The sequence below is a fragment of the Triturus cristatus genome, chromosome 4_1, assembly GCF_964204655.1.
Source record: "Triturus cristatus chromosome 4_1, aTriCri1.1, whole genome shotgun sequence".
Lineage (NCBI taxonomy): Eukaryota > Metazoa > Chordata > Amphibia > Caudata > Salamandridae > Triturus > Triturus cristatus.
Window position 1 is genome coordinate 1041104583 of NC_140585.1, and position 23156 is coordinate 1041127738.

Below are 23156 nucleotides of genomic sequence, written 5' to 3' on the forward strand. Positions count from 1 at the left end.
CAGACTCACCACTGTCTTTTTCCCAGTGTTAAATTGCTGACAAACTAAACACCTCTGACAGATGCTCTCTGCAATTGTCCTGAACTTTGCATTGTACCAGGTCTGTTTAAACGACCTAACCATCGCGTCTCTCCCCAAATGTCCCTGGCCATGATACATCCTTGCCATTGACGACAAGATGGAGTTAGGCATCACTGGTCTGCCATCTCTGTAGACCCAAACATGGTCTGTTTCTCTTGGAGCACATCCTGCCTTAATCCAATCTTGTTTCTCTTCATCTCCTGCCTCATCTTGTAACTGCTTCACTTCATCCCAGGTCTCTAGGACATTAGTAAACATCACAGAAAGAAAAGACATTTCCCTCTCTCTTTCCCTGTTAATGGACTGATTGGTCTTGGCACAATACTGTGCAACATCATTTGCATACCTGTTTCCAATCGTTATAAAATCTTCCCCTAGACCATGGGCAGCACATTTTACAACTGCTAACTCTTTAGGCAGCTGTATCGCCTCAAGCAATCTTCCAATCATTTCAGCATTCTTTATTGGAGTTCCACTCGATGTCAAGAAACCTCTTTGTAGCCAAAGTTGGCCAAAATCATGCACCACTCCAAATCCATACTGACTATCAGTCAACACAGTCGTCCTCAAATCTTTCCCAATCTCACAAGCTTTTGTCAATGCTATTAATTCAGCAACTTGCGCAGATTTCACTCCTTTCAATGGTGATGCTTCCATGACCTCTGAAACTTTACACACCGCATATGCTGCACATAGCACACCATCATCATTCCTCAAGCATGATCCATCCACAAACAACACATGGTCATTCTCAGGTAAGGGAATATCCCTTATGTCTGGTCTCGGTTTTGTACAGTATTCAAGCACATCCAAACAATCATGATCATCTTCCATCTTTATACCCACATTTTCAATATCCGGCAAGAGTGTCGCTGGATTCACATTCACACATCTCTCAAGAGTCACATTTGATGCACCCAGTATCACTTTTTCGTACTTAGTCAACCGACTATGTGACATGTACTGAGTTCTGCTTCTTGTCAAAAGAATTGCCACTTTGTGAGGTACGAATACCCTTACAGGATATCCCATTATGATTCCCTCACTCTGTTCCAGGCTCCTGCATGTTGCAGCCACAGATTTCAGACAACCTGGTAAACCCACAGCTACAGGGTCAAGTGTTGATGAGAAGTACGCAATAGGCCTTCTCAATTGTCCATGTTTCTGGATTAACACTGAAAGTGCACATCCATTTCTCTCACTGCAGTACAGCTCGAATTCTTTCTCATAGTCAGGCATACCCAAAGCTGGAGCCTCACACATTTTACTTTTGAGCTCTTCAAATGCTGCCAATTGTTCTGCATCCAGATCTAATGGATCTGTCATTTCACTTTTTGTCAATTTAATCAGTGGCTTAGCTATCAGGGAAAAATTAATTATCCACTGACGACAATAACCCACCATACCCAGGAACATTCTCACTTCTCTCTGGGTTTTTGGAGCTTTCATTTCTCTGATTATTCTGATCCTGTCAGTAGTCACTTTTCTCAGACCTTTTTCAATATTGTGTCCAAGATAATGAACCTCTTTCTTGCAAAATTGCAATTTGGCTGGAGATACCTTTAACCCTCCATCTGCCAGATGATTCAGTAAAGCTATGGTATCCACTTCACAAGCTTCACGTGTCTTTGATGCCACCAGTAGGTCATCAATGTACTGCACTAACACTGAGTTTTCGGGCATAATCAAACTCTCCAACGATTTCTTCAATAACTGATTGAATATCGAAGGACTTTCTGTATACCCCTGTGGGATTCGACACCATGCTAAGATACGCTGGCCAAACCTAAATGCAAAAATCGGCTGGCTGTCATGATGCAATGGAATTGAAAAGAACGCATGACACAAATCAATCACTGTATACCACTCAGCATCATGTGGAATTTGATACAGAATCACTGATGGATTTGGCACAATAGGACAACATGCCACCACAATTTGATTAACTTTTCTCAAATCTTGCACGATCCTAAATTTCCCATTAGGCTTTTTCAGTCCCATTATCGGTGAATTACACGGACTACTCAGTAGTTCTCTCAGAACTCCCTGCTGAATCATTTTCTCAATTATAGGAGTTATCCCTTCAATTATTTCTGGTGTCATTTTGTACTGAGGAATGTTAGGATATGTAATTCCCTCTTTCACTGCAATTTTCACTGGATCTACATTATTCATCAATCCCACATCCTCTCCTGTAAAATCCCAAACTGCTCTTTTCACAGTGTCTCTCAGCTCTTGAGGCAAATCCTCCGGATTAAACACAGCAAATGCACCAATTAACTCACTTTCTTTATTCTCTAGAGTCATTCGGTAGAAAACATCATCATCTGGTGTCTCAAAAGCTATTCCATCTGGTGTACAAAAAATTGTGCAATTCATCTTACACAATAAGTCCCTACCTAACAGGTTTACTGGACTCGTATCACAGACAATAAATCTGTGCATGTCTGAAAATTTCCCTATCTGTACTCTTACTGGTTCAGTAAGACGTGTTCTGATTTGTGTATTGGCTACACCAACTACTTGGATTGCTTCATCCGAGAGAGGAAGATTTTTAACATCTGTTGACCTGACAGTTGATCTTGTCGCACCTGTGTCTACCAAAAAAGTAACACTCTCCTCATTTATTTTCCCATCCACAAATGGTCCTGCCTGGTCTATTTCTAGAGTTGCACCAAGTATGCACTCTTCTTCCTCTCCTCGGCACCGTCAATAATCACCCTCAGACTCACTCCCTTCACTCTTTAACAAGTACTGCTGTACTTTGTTAGAACGACTTGGTTTGTTTACCTGCTCATCATTGTAGAATCCTGAGTCCTGATTATATTTTTGTACCCCTCTATTCTGCGGCACGGGCGGTTTTGGCTCTTGACTCTGCTGTCTCACAACTTTCTGTTGTTGCTGTTGATTATTCCCTTCATTCTGGTTCTGCACCTGTTGATATAAAGGTTTATTCTCATTACTCACTAATGGTGGATTAGGACATTCAGATCTCCAATGTCCCAGCTGGCCACAGTTGTGACAAGGGAACTTTTTCTTTGCTTCCTCAAGACTTCCTTTCCCTTTTCCTGCATATCTGGGTCTATTTCCTGCATTATTTCCTGGATTATTCGCCTGTTCCACTAACTGTGCTTCCTGTCTTTCTGCAACTTTCACTTGGGCCCACATTGCTTTCTCTTTCAGCTTTCTTTGTTTTGCTTCAATTTCATCACTGAAGTATTTTGCATGTCTCAGAATCTCATCTACTTTTTTACTCTGCCAATCCACTGTGTGTTCACGAATTCTCTCACCAATTTCAGGTCTTAGGCCATATACAAATCTGTATACAAAGTGACTCAAGTCTTTGTCACCCAGGTGTTCATCTCCACTGAATTGTTTAAAAGCCAGTATCAGCCTCTCGTAAAAAGCATGAACTGATTATTTTGCTTCCTGTTGTGTTCGATCTATCTTAACCCAGTCTGTCTCTTTCGGAGGAACTTTACTCTTCAGGTATACCATCACCTGATCATACTTCCTCATTACTTCTGGATCTGGTGCCCCTGTTCTTGAATCTCTTGGATACTCCTCAGTAGGCCAACTCACAACTATTTTACACTCAGTCCACAAGTCTGCTGGAACAATTATATCAAACAGACTATTCAGGTCAACCCACAGCACTTTTGACAATTTCACAAACCTATCTACCTGCCTATACCACTCGACGGGCTTTTCTCTCAATCGAGGGAAATCATTCGTAAATGATAAAATATCCTGTCTGGTCCATGGAACATGTACATATCCTCCTCCAGGTATTTCTCTCATAGGATAATTATCCACTGGTTTCTCCTTTTCTCTCACTGGAAATGCTGAATAAGTTGTTCTATCTACAGATTCCTCTCTTTTCTTATACCACCTATCCTTCCACTTTTCAACATCACCCCATCTTCGCAGTAATGCCACCATTTCTTTAATCTGTCCTGTTCTACCAGAAACATTCAAATTTTCAATGTCTTTCTCTGTAAAATCCATCCTGTAAGTTCTCTGTAAAGCTTTCACTTTATCAATGTCAACTCCTTGCTCATTTGCTATTGCTCTTAGCCTGTCATGTGTATTCCTTGCTCTCCAGGTAACACTTTTGCACATAAACAACAGCTCACCATCATGATGACTCTTCAGGATTTCTACTGGAACTGTTCCTGTCACAAGCTCTTCTAATTCTATACGTAACCTAGCCACATCAATAACTTGTGAATCCTTATCCTTTTTCTGAAGAACCTTCATCCAATCATTCAAATCATCAACTGTTATTTCAGCAGTTTTTCTCACTGGAACCACTCTTTTCTGCGGTTCTAAAATTGGCATCCCTGAACAACCAGGTTCACTAGTATCCAATAGTTCACTACATGTGTCATGTCTTGTTTGTCTCAGGTCACTTCTTTCTGCTCTTTTATCTGAATCTCCTGAAGGACCAACTGAATTTGTTAGATTATTCCCAACATATGGAATCACCAGTCCATTCTCACCTGATTTCTGTTTGTCAAACACAGGCATAACTGGACCTATTGTTACAGGCACCGTAACAGCTTCCAGATTCTTCGTTAACTCCCTAATTTTCTCAGTCAGTTCTGTTGTCGTTTTTGCTAACTTTCTGGCATTTTCTTCACTACTTCGATTTTCTCTCTCCCTGAAAGAACTATTACTCCTTGATTCAGGTGTTACCTTTTCTTTTTCAATAATACAGACTGTATCTCTTATCGGAGAAACAACTGGTGTACTCTCATCTGGTTCTGGTCTATATGGAGGTGGTCTCTTGTATATCATGTCATTTAAGACCTCATCATCATACTCATTAACTCCAACTGCTCCCTCTTCAATTGTTCTCATAGGATATAATCCCTCTGACATATTAACATCTCGCCATCTTTTCATCCGATCATGATGTGTTTCACGATCATGTCTCCTCCCAAACATATTCCTGTAATACCCTCCAGATCTTTGCTTTTCTCGCTCATGAACTTCCTCTTCCCATTCCACTAAAGCCTCGAACTGCGTAGGTCTCGGCTTTGGGTCCAAACGTACCATCTTTTCCCGTAAATTTCTCAACACGGCCAAATTAAATGAACCATGTTCTGGAAATGCTAGAACACCATCTTCTTTAGTATACCTAACCCAATTCTGCAACCATATACAGGTATGTAATCCATATTTCGCAACCATGAAGGATGCAGGTGTTTTCGCTGGAGGTAGCAACTCACCTTCTCTCGTTTTAACCTCTTTATCCTTAGTAAACCACTTTTTAACTTTCCCAAAGAATGTTTTTTTCTTTTTCTCCTCTTGATAATACATTTTAGCGCTTACTAAAACTCTCTACTCTCTCCATATTATAAATATACAATACGAGCTTTTCAACCAATAGCAGCGCGACTCACACTAACGCACCAATCCTGGAGCGTCTACGTCACTAAACAGCTCTTCCAATCCCTGCGCGACTCACACCAACGCACCAATCCTAGCGCGAACCCTATTCTGGTCCACTATCCAATCAGAGCACGGACTTTCTGACGTCAACAGTCACTGCAGTTTGTCTCTGTCTTCTGTCTCTCGTCTACCCCTCCTTTACAAAATCTCTCAGTAGACTTCGTGTCAAGATTTCTACAAAATCTATTAGATACAACATAAAAACATCTCCATTGTCTGCTTCGCTAACCACAGAATAGTAAAAGAGAGTCTATTTTTCAAGAGTCAACAAACTTTCATACATCTCATAACTGTTTCCTCTAGGACTTATCCAAAGAGTCTTACAATCAATAAATGTATATACATTCACGCACATTCATGCAAGAAAATATAGTACATGCACACAGAATCCTGCTTCCCGAGAACAGCGCACAATCTGCTCCACTACAGAATTATAACACACATTAACTAAGCAACTTCGCCCAGTTCCTCAAACAAGCTCAGAGAATACCTATTACTCCTTCCGCGATAAGCTTTAACGGAAATCCTTACGGATCCCTGGGACTTAAGACCAAAGTTTCAAAGATAACCTTCACTACAATACACACTCCTTACATACCAGAAATATATCTAATAGTAACATACGACGATGTCACTGATTCCGAACCCAGACAATGTGAACGTGCAACTTCAATTGTCACACGTTATTCCTTACAATCCCGTCTTTCCCGAGAGCAGCATATACTTCCCTCTGCCCTACTACGGAACTGCTACAACAGCTTCCAAGTTCCAGAAGCACTACATTGAACTCAACATGACGACTTCAACATATAATATTAGTACATATACCAATATTGACAAAATAAAATCAATAATCAATAAGCCAATGTACAAGCAATCTTATCAGATCAAGACAACCATCTAAACCATCCTCTGCTACCAGGAAATTGATAGAGATCAGGGTATCTAAAATATGCCCACTACCACGGATAGAGTAATCCCACAGTTGCACACACATACATTCATCATACGCTAGGGCCCATTTCACTAACATACGCTCAAATACTCTACCAGCAATAAACCTGTGGAAAGAAAACACCTAAACACCCTGCATCAATATCAGGTCGATCAGATCTGGTTTAGTGACTGTCCTAATCAATAACATAATCTACACAATATATACAATAATGATCAAAAATATAAACCCAATAATTGACAAGAAAGAAAATTCAACACCATGTTTAAAATTATATTGCTTTATCTAAAATTAGTCAAAGTTAAATCAATCAGAATAAATCATTTCTCATAGTTACCTATTCTAACTATGTGTCAGAACGGGTCAGGACAAGTCTCTCGGTAAAGTCTTTCAAGACGAAGTCCTCAGCACGATCCTCAGCAACGCAACCTCACGCAGCAAAGGTAAAATGGCAAGTGGCAAAGCCCTCCCTAGGCTAACAATTTTTATAGTGAAAATTACAATGGAAACTCACATTAAGTTTGCAGAATACACTGAATCACTGAGCAGAGCGAGAAGGAAAGGATGCAACATTGCAACATTTGTGAACCTCCGCTCAGGAAAAATACACATAGCGAAGACTACGGAACAGGAACCAAGAAAATAAAACATGTATCACATTTAATCCGGTTTCTCTTTCGAGATTGCCAAGGACACTTTCACTTTTCTTGGAGAACTCCCACTGCTGTCCTCATGGAAAGTTTTATAGAAGGACCATGGTCAGTCACCTTCAAGACCATTTCCAGCAGGGGTCTCCCTCGTCACATCTTTCACATATTCACTCGAGGCCAGGCTCTCAAAATCAGCCATCATGGATTAGGCCTCCATAGGCCACAATAGACCATCTCAATTAAAGGAAATAAAAACAACGTCACTACAGCATAATGATTAAACAGTGTTAACCCCACTAATACCCTTATGTGTATGCATTTATCTAGCTTTTGCGACATAGGAAAGCATTAATTCAGACAGCGTTTTGCGCTTAAAATAAACAGCACACAGCAACGTTTAAACATGAAAACTTGCACGTTATTTTTTAGAAAACAAAAACAGCACACACATGCTAACCCTTGTGTAGCTTTCTCTTATGTTAAGACAAACGAATTGATTAATAAATACACACTTACACAAGACAAATAATTAATTTGTTATTTATTAATATTTAATAAAACGCATAGACATACTAGAGCTTCAAAAGCCCCTGAATTTTCTAAATGAAAACTCTGCTCCAGCATTCCCATTGGATTCCATTTCCAATGATGACTCCACTCTTTCAGTTTTCTGATTGATGATGGGCTTTTCACCTTTCAGTATTCTTGCAAACGTTTGTAAGTAGTGTTCTGATGTTGGAATGCTGTGTTCTCTGGTTATAGACTATACAGAAAACACGATAAATGTTTTATTCAATGTTGGTGGGCAGTTTATTTGCAGGGTCTGACTGAATTGCTCCGTCTCCACCCACTGAATATGCATTGAAACTAGCGAGCAAGTCAACAGCATGTGTGTTAGATTAGCACCTGGAATGTGGCTGCGGGGGCAGCCGATCTCTGCCCCGGGAGAGTAACAATTTATATGAATCGTGGTTAAGTACCCCCTGTGAAGTTTGAAGAATTGTATAGTTTAAAAAAGGGAGTTTTGGGAGAACTGTCTGGGGAATTCAATGGGCTGATTCCATTCCTTATCATGCAGTACCCGTCCAAAGTTGGCCTCCCATTTTTGCGGTGAGTGTGGCGACTGACAGATCGCTGATGGCTTTAAATAGCCATGGGATAAGGTGAAGGCTGTCTCCCATTTCTGGGATGGTCTGTAGAACGGGGTGAATGGCCCTAGAGTGTTCGGCAAGTGGGACTAAGTTGTTTGTAGAGAAGGAATTGTCCCGGCAGGAGGCCACGCTCCTCCGCCAATTGATTAAAGGAAAGGAAGTGACCGTTGAAGAAGAGGTCGCCCAGCATTAGCACCGAGAGGTCAGTCCAGAACCTCAAGTCGCTGGCAGTGTCAAAGCCCTAGGTGTGGGGGAGGCCAATTGTGGTAAATTTAATTACCTAGACTTAATTTATGCGGTAAAATTCAATAAGAATAACTCAATAAAAATAAGAGGCAGAATCCGTGGTATTTGAGGTTTTTAAAATGGGTTTATTCCTTACAAAGGAATTGGTTCGAACCAGGCAATCGTATTCCGTCACCACGAAGGTTCGGGAAGGGATAGAGCGATACTTTATTGACAGGTTGTCATATATATAGTTAATGCATTACAGTAAGACTTATGCAGAAGGCGTGACCGCTGAGAAGAGAGATAAGAATACACATACGTAATGAAAAAGGCGTTACAATAGGCGTGCATGAAGGCGTGTACTAGAAACGTCATTGTGATGATGACACAAGTGGGTGGATCCATAAGAGAATCCTGCAAAATCAGCAGAAATACTTGGCAGAGATGCGCGCACAGTAGCATGACGTGTGATTGACGTGTAACTGGAGGGTGAAGGGGACTTGACATTTAGCCCTACATGAGGAGACAGAAGTCTGGGATGTCAGAACAACCTAATCCCAAATCGTATCTAATATCTTGTGTTTAAGGAACTGTATTATCTGGAAGAAAAGGTCTCTCAGGCAGAGGCTATCCTATACTAACTACTAGTGCGTGTATAAGCGTCTATGTGTCTACATGAGATGCGAGGGGGCATGGGCCTACCATGGCAACAGAAGCCATGAATTAATTGCACGGAGACAGTAAGGCCGGGCCCTTTGCTCTGTAGCTGGAAGGATGTTTACCTAAACTACTAGACAGGAATGCATTTCTCGAGGAGCGGAGCAGATAACTTGAAGGCTGAATACAGTCTTTGGCAGGCAACAGGCCGGGCCAGGCACCGTTAGCCGCGCAGGAAGTAAGACAAGGGTCATGGATACAGATACAGGTCCAGGCTGGAGCATTCAGAGGCAGAAGCAGGAAAAGCTCGATGGCAGAATTCAGGGCCTACCTTGCCAGAGCTGAAAACGTGAAAAGCATACCATATAAAGACGGTGGCAAGGCATACTTAGGAACGGAATATTCGACCCATTCATGGCGGATCTGAAAGAGGACATGTTGACGTTGGACACATATGTATTTGCGTCTTCATAGCTTGAAGTGGAGGGAACATACATGTACTTGTAACATGTACATGGAGCCGTTGGGGTCTAAGATGGGGGACACAATTGACCATAAAAATTCATATTTCCTCACAATAAGGGGCAACCTTGAAGTTACGCTGGAGAGGCAATTTATCTGAGCCATACGGGTCTGAGACCCTGCTACCTGCAAGAGGGGCAGAACCTTCGGAAGAAGAAAACCCCAGATAAAGGGCACTGATGGGGTTCTTGTATAATATTGTGTAGCTCATCCTTGTTCCCGTTTTATACAGGCACAATCCCATTGTATGTTTGACATCCCATTGAGACAGCATGCCGTCAAAATTGCCTGCTGTCCCATCACCAATATGTGTCTTGACGACCAGGGAACAATTGGCTGGGTACAATGGAACATCTTCTGGAGACTTGGTAGAGGCTGGCACTACTTTAGCTTTCATTGACTGTATGGAGTCACAGGGTGTTTTTCTCAAATAATTCTCAGACTCTGGCTGCTAGAACGTAAGAGACCATATACTGGAATGCCAAACTGAAAAGCATTCTGATGGTGTCACAAACCGGACCTTTACAGTATGCACTTGTTCTCTTCTAGCAGGCCGGCACTAGATGGAGCACTGTCGTCTGTATGGGGTTATTGTCCCTTTCCACAAGACTCATCTTTCTTTGACAACTTGAAAGTAGATCTAAATGCTGACTCTAAAGAAGTGAAGGAATATTCCATGTTATGAACTTATTTCCAAGACCTGTTTGTTTCATGGAGTTCTTCTTTATAGATTGAGGCCTCTGACATCGCCTCCCCCTGGACCTTTGGCATTCAAAGCTTTTCTGCAAGATGTTCTGCATTCTGAGTCCACTTTAAGCCTTGTAAGCATAAATCATAAGCAGATGTTGGGCTAACTTTTTTCTCTTTTTATTGAAAGGGATTCTAGTCTGAAGATCTAGAAGTATCTTTTGAGCAATGGGCTGACTGACAGAGCTTAGAAGTGGAAGAGGTGTTTTGCCTCTAAATGACAAAGCATACTTCCTCCTTTTGAGTTCCTTCATGAATAAATTATTTCAGTCCAAGAACCAGTATCTGGATTGTGGTATACCACTATATACAGTGACATTCTGTTTCAGATACTACTACTAACACTCCATATGTCTCCATCTGTTTCAACAGATGCACTTTAGAACTTGCTTTCTAGACATTTTCTTAAACCAATCTTCAAATGATTGCGGAACTAGAAGATTTCCAGCAACGATTGCAATAAAAACTGTGTTTAATTTGAGCATTGGCATTACCTTTATCAAGAGAGCATTCAAACAGAACTATGATTGGACTAATAATGTTGTTAAGCTTACACAGATCAAGATGATTTGCAAATACGTTTGTAAAACCTGATTTCGACACGTAGGGCACTTTGAATGCAGGCATGTGCAAACTATGTTATAAAGCAGGTGTATAGCATAAAGTTGCTGGAAATATGCACACAGTGAAAATTAGTGCCCCTAGTTGTTGATAAATTCAAGATAATTTCTAGTTTATAACAATTCGGTCTCTTTTGTCTATTTATTAGCAATTTTCTCAAAATAGTTGGCCTGGGAGTGGTGGTGTAAAAATGTATACCAATATCCTCTAATGTTAATCTCCGACTTAAACAGCATTTGGATCATTTCAGCCAACGCTTCCAGTTTTTTGAGGAGGGTCTTATCAACCGTGTTTACCAGTTGCGCAAAAGTCATCTAAAACCATTTCTTACAAGTCGCTCCTGCTCAGCAAATGATTCTTAAAGCTGGTAATCTTTGCCCACGATAAAATATGAAGATAGGACAAATCAACTGTCTAGCCATGTCTTCATTTCTAATGGGCTCAAGAATGGGAAAATGGGAGCACAAATAGTCAATGTGCTATAAAAGTTGATTAAAGGAATCTTGAAAAACCTAAAAAAATGATCTGTGCTTTAAAAAGGTCAGTAGCCTATTAGATTTAGTTTGCATTGGATTTTTAGGAGATTTAGGAACACATAGAATGTCTCGAATTGCTTGTCTAAATATAATCTCTTTAACATAAGTATGAATACATTCCATTTGCTACAATAACTGGTAACGAAATATAATGTTGGGTAAAGCTAGTCCTTGGGTTTCTTTTGGAAAGAAAATGATTGCCTAGGGCCTGTCTGTGCCGCTTACTGTACCAACAGACAAGTATGTGGTCAAAAAGGTTGTCATGCACAATTGGTAGACTTGAGACTAAAAAAATCAACAATGGCAATTTTGGCATATTGATGAATATCACATGACTCGTCTAATTTGAAATGGACCTTTGACACTTACTAGGACCTCTCTAAATGTGCCGAAGCCTTGTCAGCTACAAACAGTCATCATGGGGCTAAATGTATATTATAAGTGTCTCCGAAATCGTATCTTGTAGTAACAGAGTGATTTGTCTCCTTAGCTGCTGTATACATATCAAAAGGACGTGCTTGTGGTTAGCTGTTCAGTGAATAATGAACTTGCATTACTTGGTAAGTATCATTTTCTGATTTTATTACATTTAAGAAATTGTTTAAAAATGGTGTTGGGATTATTACAAATAAGTTTGCAAGGTAACTATTTCACTCTTGTTATTTGAGTGTTTGTGAGCAGTGAACACAATTAATTCATGTTGTGCATGACATATTTACTCTAATCAGTACAGTATGCCCTCTAATCATCATCCTTTACCCCATGCTGCATTAGTTTATTGGGTTTTTTCTTTTTATAAACCTTTGTTAGCGCTTTTCCGTGAGCTAATCTTAGGACCCATAAAGTGCTTTGATGAATTGAAATCCAAACCCGAGGCCGTTCAGCAAATCCATACATTCACATAACGTGAAGCGCGTTATTCTCCACAAGCAAGCCAGAGAATTATTAAGTGACGCATCATAAAGTTTTATTAAAAGTTACATGGATTACCTAAGTGAAAAATCATCAAATTAGTATTGATCAATCAAATTTGAATACATCCAAAAATTATTAGTTCATTAAAATCAATTTTTTAAGGAGGAGCGGACGAACCAGTATACTGTTGTCTCAAAATGAAGGGCTAAGTCAGTTTTTCCCCATAAAGAGAGTACTCTCAAATCTCCTGCTCAGGTCTGTTCTAGACTAAGTCTATATCTTTAAGCATTCGGAAGTATTCCGTACTCTGCACTAGCTTAACTCACTCAATTCTAAAATTTGCTACCCCTACACATGGTTTCCATTTTACGATCCATTCAGGTTAGAGTGAAAAAACATCCTCTTGGGCTCCTTAACTTCTCATGATTCTCCACAGTACAGCAATTCTCAGTGTCCTTCAAACTTACATTCCAGCCATCGGCAGAGTGGCTGTAAAAAGGGGTGGAAACACAACAAAAGCCTCATTAACGAGCAAACGGTCTTTTAAAGACCTGTGAATTACTCTGGTCCGGCTGCAATTAGAGGGACGCCAGCCGGGCTGACACACATGGGGGGGGGGGGGGGGGGGCTGAAGGCCGGTGAGCCCACGTTGCGTCTGTGCGTGTTTGGATGCTGTTGGGATGGGGGCAAGCAAGACACCTAGAAATGAACAGAAATTGACTTACCTTTATGACGGTCAAACACCGACGCGGTACTAAAATCCATGGCTGCCTATATCATTATGTACAATAAATCTAAGTACCACTCCTGGGCTTCCGGACAGGAGTCCACGATGATACAACCGAATGAGCATGCACTGGTAGCAGCCGCCACGTCCCCTCGCAGGAAAATGCAAAGTCCCTCTGCAGACGAGGCTGGCTGTTGTCAAGGCACGGTCTGCCTCCCACAGAAGGTGAAACCGGTGCACACCCCAGGCCGGAGGACCCCTCTGAGGACAGGCGCACTGCGAACACGGCAGCTGAGAAGTGGCGTGATTGTCATTTCCAGAAGACCCCGAGTTTTTAATTCTTTTTTTTTTTTTTTTTTTGCCAATGCAGTGTTTGTATGTTCTTTCTTATTTACATACCTTGATAAGAAGCTGGAATATTCGTCTCTATAAATTATTTAAATCACAATGCACTCATTAAAACTTTCAAAAATGGAATTTCCGATCCAAAGCGATTATATACTTAGGAGCATTAATTACATAAACACAAACCACAGCTATCGAGAATCGGAAGGCAATTTATTTTACGGATCTATTACCTACATTTTGACTAGACAGAGACGTGATCCTTATAAAACTTCAGTCCCCGCTACATTTAATTAACCATGAAGGGATTGAACAATGACCACAATTCTGCCCCTACACTGATACACACAAACTTTTCAGCGGTGTGCTAAGCTTGGTCTGTCATGCCTGCCTCTTTTATTATGAATGTTTTAAATTACAAATAAAGTTATGATAAGAATCAATTGTTAGTCTCGTCACAGCACCTACAGCCTATCTACACAGAATCACATATAGTGTTCATGATGCTGGCTCGCGAGGCAGTGCTCAAATGCATCTATGTGCGTCACACACACTCCCCTCTATAAACCGCAGGGACAGAAAAGGCTCCATTTCACACTGCTTTCTTCGAATCGCTTGCCCTGCATTATTTCTGAGGGCGGATTCCAGACACTGCTGCGTTTGCCTGTCGGGGTTTTCCGAGAGCTATCTTCCCTCTCCGCCCACACGGATACATCGGCGAAAGGCATTCTCCCAAGCAGCTCCCTGCGCAGGGGTTGACACAGCCATATTTATCAGCCCTCTAGCTACAGACAGGGAATACCGAGAAACCATCCCAATGCCGGCCCTGCATGTCAATGAGCCGGGGCGGGGAGCTCGGGCCGCCTTCAGAAAGATACGGGCACGTAGCAGAGCGCGTGGGGGGAATGGATCCTTCCAACGCCATATTATGTGCAGCTGATGGGCCTCCCCGTGCATACGAATGATACGCAGTGTAGCCGTGACAAGTAACCATTTGTTTTTCCTAGTCTGCACACACGCCACTCGCACCCAACTCAATGTGACAACACCACATGCGCAGAGAAAGGCAGCCCCAATACAACCCAAGGACCCCACATACGGCATCTCTTACCATGCATCAGCTGTGGCTCTGACCTCTTATCCACAACAATAACAGAGCACTTGCAACAGGCCTGAGCGGGGCGTGCAGGGGATTGTAGTTCCGGCACCCCGTTTCGAACAACTAGAAGTCCAAAGAAGACTACATTAACCGTGGGGTACAGCAGAAAGAGGGCGGGATCTAGAGTTGATGAGAGCAAGGAGCGCTGGGGGCTTTAGTTTCACCTACCCTTTATCGGTACAGAGAAGACCAATGGAGAGACAACATTTCCCGTCTAGCACAGTAAAAATGAATGGCGGAAGTTTGGCTTAGAGAGGGAACAGGACGCGTTTGGATATGTGGTTGGATGGCACGAAGTCGAGTAGAGGAAAGCAGCGGGGGCATTATACCGTACAAGTATTTGGTGTTGAGATCAAGAGGCGCTCCAGACCTGTAGGGAGGAATAGCGTCTTTGGACGGGACCTCTTGAGCTGGAGTGTTATTGGTTCCTATGATGGCCTATAATCAGGTTGGACTTGAGTAAATCATTTATTTCTCCACCAACCGGCAAGCAGTGGAAACGTCCCTTGCATATCAACAGCTCCCTTCCCAGTGCACAGCTTAAACCGTCAACAAGGTAGAGCAAAAGGCACACCACCGCCTTTCTCCGAGGCAGAGCAGAAATGCCTCGGAGAAAGGCAGCATCCTTTTCGGATTCGGGGCGTGTTTTGCTGTTGTCTCCTCCCTGAGACTTCTCGCAAAAAACACGCCCCCCGATCCGAAAAGGACGGGGCCTAATCGGAGTGACTGACCTCTTCTCCAGTGGCTGGCCAGCATTTACGAGGCCAGCCAATGGAGAACAGGGGAGAAGAGGGGCGGGTTCAAGCCCCTCTTCTCCAAGTCATTAAATCTCGCGAGCGAGACTGCGCAAGCGCAGCCTTCGCTAGCCGAGACCTAAAAACGAAAAATAGATTTGATAAGAGCACAGTTAAAAATGATATTGGATGGGTCAAAGTAGGCCAGCACTGCTTCCCTGCAGGATCTTGTGCCCTTGGAGATCCACCCCCCTCGTAACAGAGCCCTCCTATACTCTAGGATGGTGCGGCACAGTACATGTGTTATGTCCTCTGTTTGCTGAGCCGACATGTTGCTTGTTCCATGCACCTTTTCCAGGCTGGAAAATGAGTTGTAATAGGGATTACCCCCATCCCTAGCTTCCTAAACTGTACCTTTGTCCATTCGTTGTAAGGTTCGTGTAGGTAGCTCTGTGGATTCAAGAGTTTGTAGGTGCACAATGTCATCCAGTTGTGTTTCTGTGCAGAGAGGCATGCCTTATCTTCTATTAGTGAGAGCCATTTTGTGCTGATTTTTCCCACCCTTTTTGAATTCCTGATGGCTAATAGTTGGGTACCAGGTAGTTGTTAAGCCAAGTTTGCTCAGGGCTTGGGTCTGATAGAACTCCCCTACTCCCAACCATTGTTTTGTATCCAGTTCAGTCCATAGGTGGCGGCCCTGAGTGCCGTCCTTTGTGGCCCTGAGCTTGTGACCGCTTATTGCAAAGGCAGCCTTGCGTGCCAAGGCCTGCCTACATATGCCAAATTCCAGTCATATTTGAGCTGGTGATGTGTGAGAAGGAAGTTGGAAAATTCCTCTGTAGGTTTTCATGAGCGTTTTATCAAGTATCGCACTCTCCTGCCCTTTGAGTGCCTCACAGCCATATGTTAAGGTCAGGAGAATCTTGCCTGGGCCACCTGTTTTGGTCCTTTTAACTTTGTGTATATAGATCTAAGAGCAAAGAATAGTGCAGTGCCTTTCTTTTTTATTTTGCTCCTGTATTTAGCCTTGTCGTTAAAGTGAACGCCTAGGTTCTTGTGGCATTTGGTTGCATCAAGTTTCTCCTGCTCCAGAACCAATCCCAGCTTTTGTGATCTGGTGCCTCGAACCACTAGGATCTCAGTTTTCTTGTTGTTCATCAACAGACCATTCCTAGTTGAAAATTCGGCAGGGGCGTCAAAGATGCATTGCAAGCCAATCTTTGTTATGCTGATAAGAACCAGGTCATCTGCATACAGTAGGTTTGAAAGGTGAAAGTCTCCCAGTTTAGGTGGATGAGAGTTGACTGTGTTCGGGGCCAGGCTCAGGTCAGATAGAAACAAATTGAATAGGGTGGATGCTAGAATGCAGCCTTGCTGGAGGCCTTGCTTAGTGGTTATAGGCAGTGACAGGTGCGATTCATCTCCAACTTTTATTCTGACCTATGTTTCATGATGCAACAGCTGCAGGGCCCTGAGCAGGGCAGACCATCCTGCATTCTACAGGTGTCTTCTCAGATTCAAAACCAATTAAAACATTCTAAGATTATCACAATGAAAAGAAAACTGTCACATGGGAAAGCAAGCAAAATAGCATTGTGTTTGTTAATTGGGACTTTAGCTTTGCCTACATATGTCACAAGCAAGATGGTAGTACTTTAGGAGACATTTTAAAATCTTACCTACATAAACTATGTGGTCAATCTAAACGTGAACAAAACATAGTTAATAACGTACATTTACAGATTAATTTTGATTTAGTACAAACATTTAATCAAAATATTTCCTTTCCCTTAATAAAATTGGCAAGTGCTATGTAAGCATACATTTAAAATGCGAGCTATATTCATGATATTGCAAACCATCATGTGGTCATCTTACCTCGACTCTAATAAGTACACAAGTTTCAAAGCACTCGGATGCTCCTACCAAATTACTTGGGTAATATCAGAGATTTGCTCTTCATTTCACATGAAAAATAAAGCAGCTCCTTGTTTCAGGGACCACTCGACATAATGAAATGGGTTTATGTGCCATGCTATACTATTAGGAAAAAACCTTAGTAGGATCTCTTCTAATGGAGATGGTCCATATCTTTTGATTGGTGTACTGAAGGACAATTAAAACAAAAAATCATTTAAAAGGCGGCTATCAAGATGGAGTGGTTGTCCATCATCTGACACAGCAAAAGGGATTGTTTATATTTCAAGCCCAAAAATGTTTTCCAGGTATTTTCTATATAGGAAGGAGATTGTGTGCCTTTGCCGTCCATATGTTGGTCAAAAGAACTGATTAAAGGATGGGAGTGCTTTTGCCTTTGCTGAGTAAAGGGCTAGTTACAGCATCACAGCTTGTGGCTTAGACAGGTATGGATCTAGGTAGTCAAGGGGCAAAAATGATGCCCCTCTCCCCACATTATCGTTTCGAGCTCTTCATTTTAGCAGATAGCAAAGCTCTCTAGATCAATCTATCTTCAAATGTAAGGCATGCATACTCTTTAGTGTTTCTCTTTATTGTATTCATGAACTTTTCTATAGCTTCAATCAAACCAGATGATATTCCATTTCTAAAAGTGTACTTTAAGACAATTACTATTAGGATAACATTTCAGATGGTTCAGAAGTAGACACACAGGCATGTGACGGAACAATACTATGTCGATCACATGTAAGCCTGCAGGAATGTGAATTGCTTGAATTTTAGGCAGGGATGGGAGGTGCCATTCGCCTCTAATAATACATACGGAAGTCCAGTATAAAGAAGAAGAGGGACAAAGTAACACCCTAATTTAACACTTCCATATATCCAGTTTCGTTTAATCAAACACTATCAGCAGCCTAAGCACCCTGTACTATAATCCATTGTGTTTAAATCCTTTTTAAAATAGATCTTTGTGCAATACAAACAAAGATTATTATTTTTCTTATTTTAAGTGATAACAATCAAGTTGAGAATACTAATTTATTATTAAGAGCAGACTGCTGTATAGAGAATCTCACCTTTGAGATTGCAAACATGCAATTATGCTACTCTTTTTTTTTCAGTTTGGACAACTGTACGTTAGAAAACAAACTTTCTTGAGAGACAAAGTATGACCAGCACCTGAGGGTTCGAATGGGAAGGGAGCCCTTACTCCCTTTTTACAAAAAGGGACCATAATTCATACATATGACCATATATTTTCAGAAAGGATTGGTGCCCCCATTTGGAAGCATTGAAGTGCAATCCTAACCACATCCACTTTTATTTTCCTTTTACGCTCATGACCACTGCATATGTTAGTGTTTGCTCCACTCCAAATGAGATGGGTAATTGGGAAACTCAATCAACCCTCGTGGGCTTGAGTAGGAAAGTTCAAAGGTAAAGCGGCCCACAAGGGATTTATTGAAAACTAAGAAATTATAAATATTCAAAGAATATCCTTATGCAGTGATATCTGATAACACTCGAAGGAGCAAATCAAAATTGTATTAAACAAATTCGTAAATTAATTACAAAAACCGGGTGATAAGTTATAGAAAGATCTATTTCAAAAACCACAAACAAATAACATTAAATTCACAGAACAAATATATGGGGGTACAAAGAATACATTTTAATCCCAGTGATTTTTCAACTTATTTTCTGTTGATCAAGGGGTCAATATTTTACACCAGAATTATTTTGTCCTGAAGATGGTCTCAATGATTTGTTACAGCAAAGACTAAAACTTCGAAGACTAATCCATTCTCTTTAGCAATTGTTCAAATGTATTTATGTCTGAGTATTTGATCCTACGAATAGGACAGACTCATAACTTCATTGTTTGGAGATGGATATTGTAGGAAGCTGGCTCTGTATATACTATACCAAAGTGAGGTATAATGTGCAAAGAGTCCAGTGGAACCCCAAAGGAAGGCAGAGGTAAAAGTAGATAGCACCTTACTCTCTATTTGTGGTAGTGTGGGTGAGCAGTGAGGCTTTATCAGAGGGTAGTGTTAAGCATTTGTTGTACACAGTCAAACAGCAAATGATTGTCACACACTCAAAGGCTGAACTCAGACCAATTTGCTTTTGTATAAAAATATTATTTTAGTTATTTTATTTCTAGAAGCAAACCAAGCCTGGCACAGGTAAGTTAAATAAATGCTTTGCAATATATTATGCAGTGTTTACAAGTGAATGCAAGTTCAAATACAGGTAAGTCAAGGTATTGAAATTACAGTACAGATTACTTTTTAGTTACTTTTTAGATTACTTTTTGTACTCGGTGTGATATTCCTAGATATCACACTGGGACATTTACTAGAGAAAAAGTAAGTAAAATCAGTTTTGCACAATTGTTGTTTTTCAGGTTTCCATATAAATCAACTCCACATTTATCGGAGAAAAACAGTCAATAGGTTCCTATGGAGAGAAATGAAGTTAACGGTTACCAGGTAAGTAATCGGTCTTTGGGGTTGAGTTTCTGGGGTTAGAATAAGTGTTCCCCCAGGGTCAAGGATGCACTCTTGTTGCACCCTCAGCGGCACTAGGGCGGCAGAGTGCTGAGGCGCAATGTTTTCCAATGGGGGATAGGGGGCCTCAGGTTGGTGGCTGCTTAAGAGTAGGCCAGTGGGTTGTGTGGGTTGTGGGAGCAAGGCTCCTGGTGTTAGGCTCAGGGCAAAGGGGGGATCCTGTTTAGCACAAAAAGTGCACCCACAGCGGCGCAGGAGCGGCTGGGTGTAGGGTGCTGGTTTGGCATTGGTTGCCCTGTTGTTTTCAATGTGGATTTTCGGTTTTGGTTTTCAGCTGCAGGCTCGGTCCAGGAAGACTTATGGGAGGAACTAACAGCTGGGCAGGTAAGTTGGAGGGACGTAGGTGCACCTCTGGTTCTCTTCTCCAGGGCGCAGGGCGGCTGGATGCAGGGTTGTCTTTTGAGGTTAGATTTCTCCTTACTGGGCCACTCTCGGTTGGGGGGTCTCCATGCAGAGGCTGCAGGCAACGTCCGGGAGTCCTGGAGGCGTCAACCAACGGCAGACTCAGACTCTGGGGTGCTGGGGAACCGTGCTGGAACCTTGGGAGTTTCCTTTTGAACAGAGCTGCTGTTCACAGGAAATTCGGTCTTTGTTGAAGGCAGTCAGTCCTCCCACGGTTCTGGAGGTCACTGGCTGCAGGACAAGGCAACTTTTAGCGCAGGATCTCTGGAAACTGCAGACGGGCTGGTAGGGCTGAGGCCGAGTCAGTTGTTCTCTGCAGTCTCCTCTGCTGGGCGTCTTCTTTACTAATTTTTCTTCTTAGGTTGCGGGAATCTGTCTTCTTGGTTCAGGGCTGCCCCCTAAATACTGTATTTAGGGGGCGTTTTAGGGGTCTTGAGGGCCAATGGGCTACTGACCTTAAGGTAACTACACCCTTGGTGTGCTCACCCCACGTGGGGGAGCGAGCACAATCCCTAATCCTGATTGGGAAGTGCCTACTATCTGCAAGATGGTGGGCACTGAAGAGTGGGCTTCACCTCGCCTCCCCCACCTGAGAGGTGGGGTGGATAGAGGTGGGCACACCCTCTGGGCTGGCTAATTTGTACTGCCTCTCTTCTCGCCGAAAAGGAGGGGAGACAGGAAGGGGTTCTGCTTCTGATAGCAGGAGTGGCTTGGAGTCACATTACAAAGGCTGCAAGGCCTTTGAAGCTTCCCTGCCACAGATGGCTCTTCCTGGCCTGGGGTGGTGTGAACACCTCCGCCCAGGAAAGGCTTTGTTTCTGGGCTCTGGGAGCAGAGTCTCCCACACCAGGGGTCCTGAAACATGTCTTGTGGTGGCAGGCTGGTGTGTACCAGTCAGGGAACCCACCAGAGGCTGGTCGTTTTTCAGGGGGCAGCTCTAATATGCCCTCTGAGTGCATTTTTCATTAAATCCCACACGGGCATTAGTGTGGGTTAAATGTGCTGAGAAGTTTGATGCCAAACTTCCTAGTTTTCAGTAAAGCCATTATGGTGCTGTGGAGTTTGTAATGACAAACTCCCAGCACCATATACTCTTAATGGCATTACTGCACTTACAATGTCTAAGAAAGGACTTGGGTACTGTAGGGGTACAGGGCTCATGCACCTATCCCCTCACCACTGGTGTAATACACCCAGCTAGAGGGGTGGCTGACCTATGCCAGAGCAGTGGGTTGTAGGCATGGAACACAGGGATGTGTGCCATCTCGACTCTTCACTTTGTTCTGCACCAAAACATGCAGCCTGCAATAGCAGTGTGTGATTGTAAAGGTACAGGGCCTCTAAGGGTGGCACAATAAGTTCTGCCTTCCCTGTCCACAGTGCCCTTGGTACCCATGGTACCCTTTACAAGGGACTGACATGTGGCCAGAGAGGTCCAATTGGGAGTACGGGGTACAGTTTTTGGGAAAGGACACAGTCCCTGGGAACCTGATTGGCAGGGACCCAGGGCACATCAAGTCAAAGTGCATCAGTAGTCTGCCAAAAGTAAGGGGGTTACTGCAACAGAAACCCAGCTTCCTACAGATATGCACATTGATAATTAAGATATTTTCTTTGTATTCATTTTATATATGTTCTGTTGTCAATGTGACTACTCAGAATGACGGCATAGTTCATTTCAAGAAAGGTGTGAGGATTGTAAAGATCCTTTTGAACCATTATGATTTAGTCTTGGGCTCCTTGCAAGAGGCTGCTTTATTTGGATCATTTTTGGAAGGGAACAAGAAGGCAATTTGGTAGAATTGGTTACTCTTCATACGATTTCCAAATGAATCTCCATGTTTTTATTTTTTATTTTCACACTAGTGAACATGTAGTATTGGATGAATGTGTTCTTGCTTGAAGGTATAGTCACCATGGCCTGCATATTAATTCAATTGCCCTTTTGAGTAACCACCGGGGCATTCTTCATGCCTGATTAATATTCACTACCTGTTAATCACATACTGTTGAGGCCATCATTTTAGCACTAAAGTCTCCACTAAGGAGAAGCATGGAAATCTTATTGCTTGAATATTCAATATAGTGCTGGTTCTTGTTTCATTATGACTTCTTGATTATCCAAAGTGAGCAGAAGTCCAATTTTGATACGTTTCGCCTCACTTTGAAACTGTATAGAATCAATAATAACTTCTCTTTTTCATTGTTGGATCTAATGTGCCAGCAGTATATGCAATCATAAATGGCTGTAATAAGGCCTCAATGACGTCTACTCCATATTCCTTGTTTTTCTTTTACCTGGAAAGTCTGAAAATACTCAGTCTCTGGAGAGGCAATTTGCCAATTCTCTTGGTGCATAAACATGGCAAATTGCCTTTAAAAAAAAACAGTTTGTCTTTATACTTGATGCCCTTTGTCATACCAGCAATACTTCTAAACAGGGGCACAGGCCTATTAACCAGTAACTCAGCCTAACGTCTCCTCTCAAAGTAAGGACATGACCTCATAAATGGGATCCTTTGCCATTCTCATGCCCGGGGAATACATGAAAAGTTTCTGTCCTGAAAATCGTGTGGTGGTTTGCAGGGAGGTATGGAGGGGGAAAAAGTAGTATTACATTTTGACTGGACTGGTAAGTGCTGTAGTCAATAGGACACCACTAAGAAACAGAGTTTACCTGATCACTGTATACAAGTCTATTATTAATAATCACTCCAAGATTACGGGCCTTCCTGACTGGGGTTGGAATGGCCATCAGGAGTGGAACCAAAAAGAT

At 42.2% G+C, this 23156-nt stretch overlaps 1 protein-coding gene across 2 annotated transcripts in view; it reads left to right on the plus strand.

The window, feature by feature from the left end:
* Nucleotides 1–23156, plus strand: part of GSAP (gamma-secretase activating protein) — a 762740-nt gene that overhangs the window by 147856 nt on the left and 591728 nt on the right. For both annotated transcript variants that reach the window (XM_085654015.1, XM_085654016.1), the window contains exon 4: nucleotides 12096–12165. In XM_085654015.1, the coding sequence (XP_085510141.1) occupies nucleotides 12096–12165 (70 nt within the window). The remainder of the gene's footprint in view (nucleotides 1–12095; nucleotides 12166–23156) is intronic.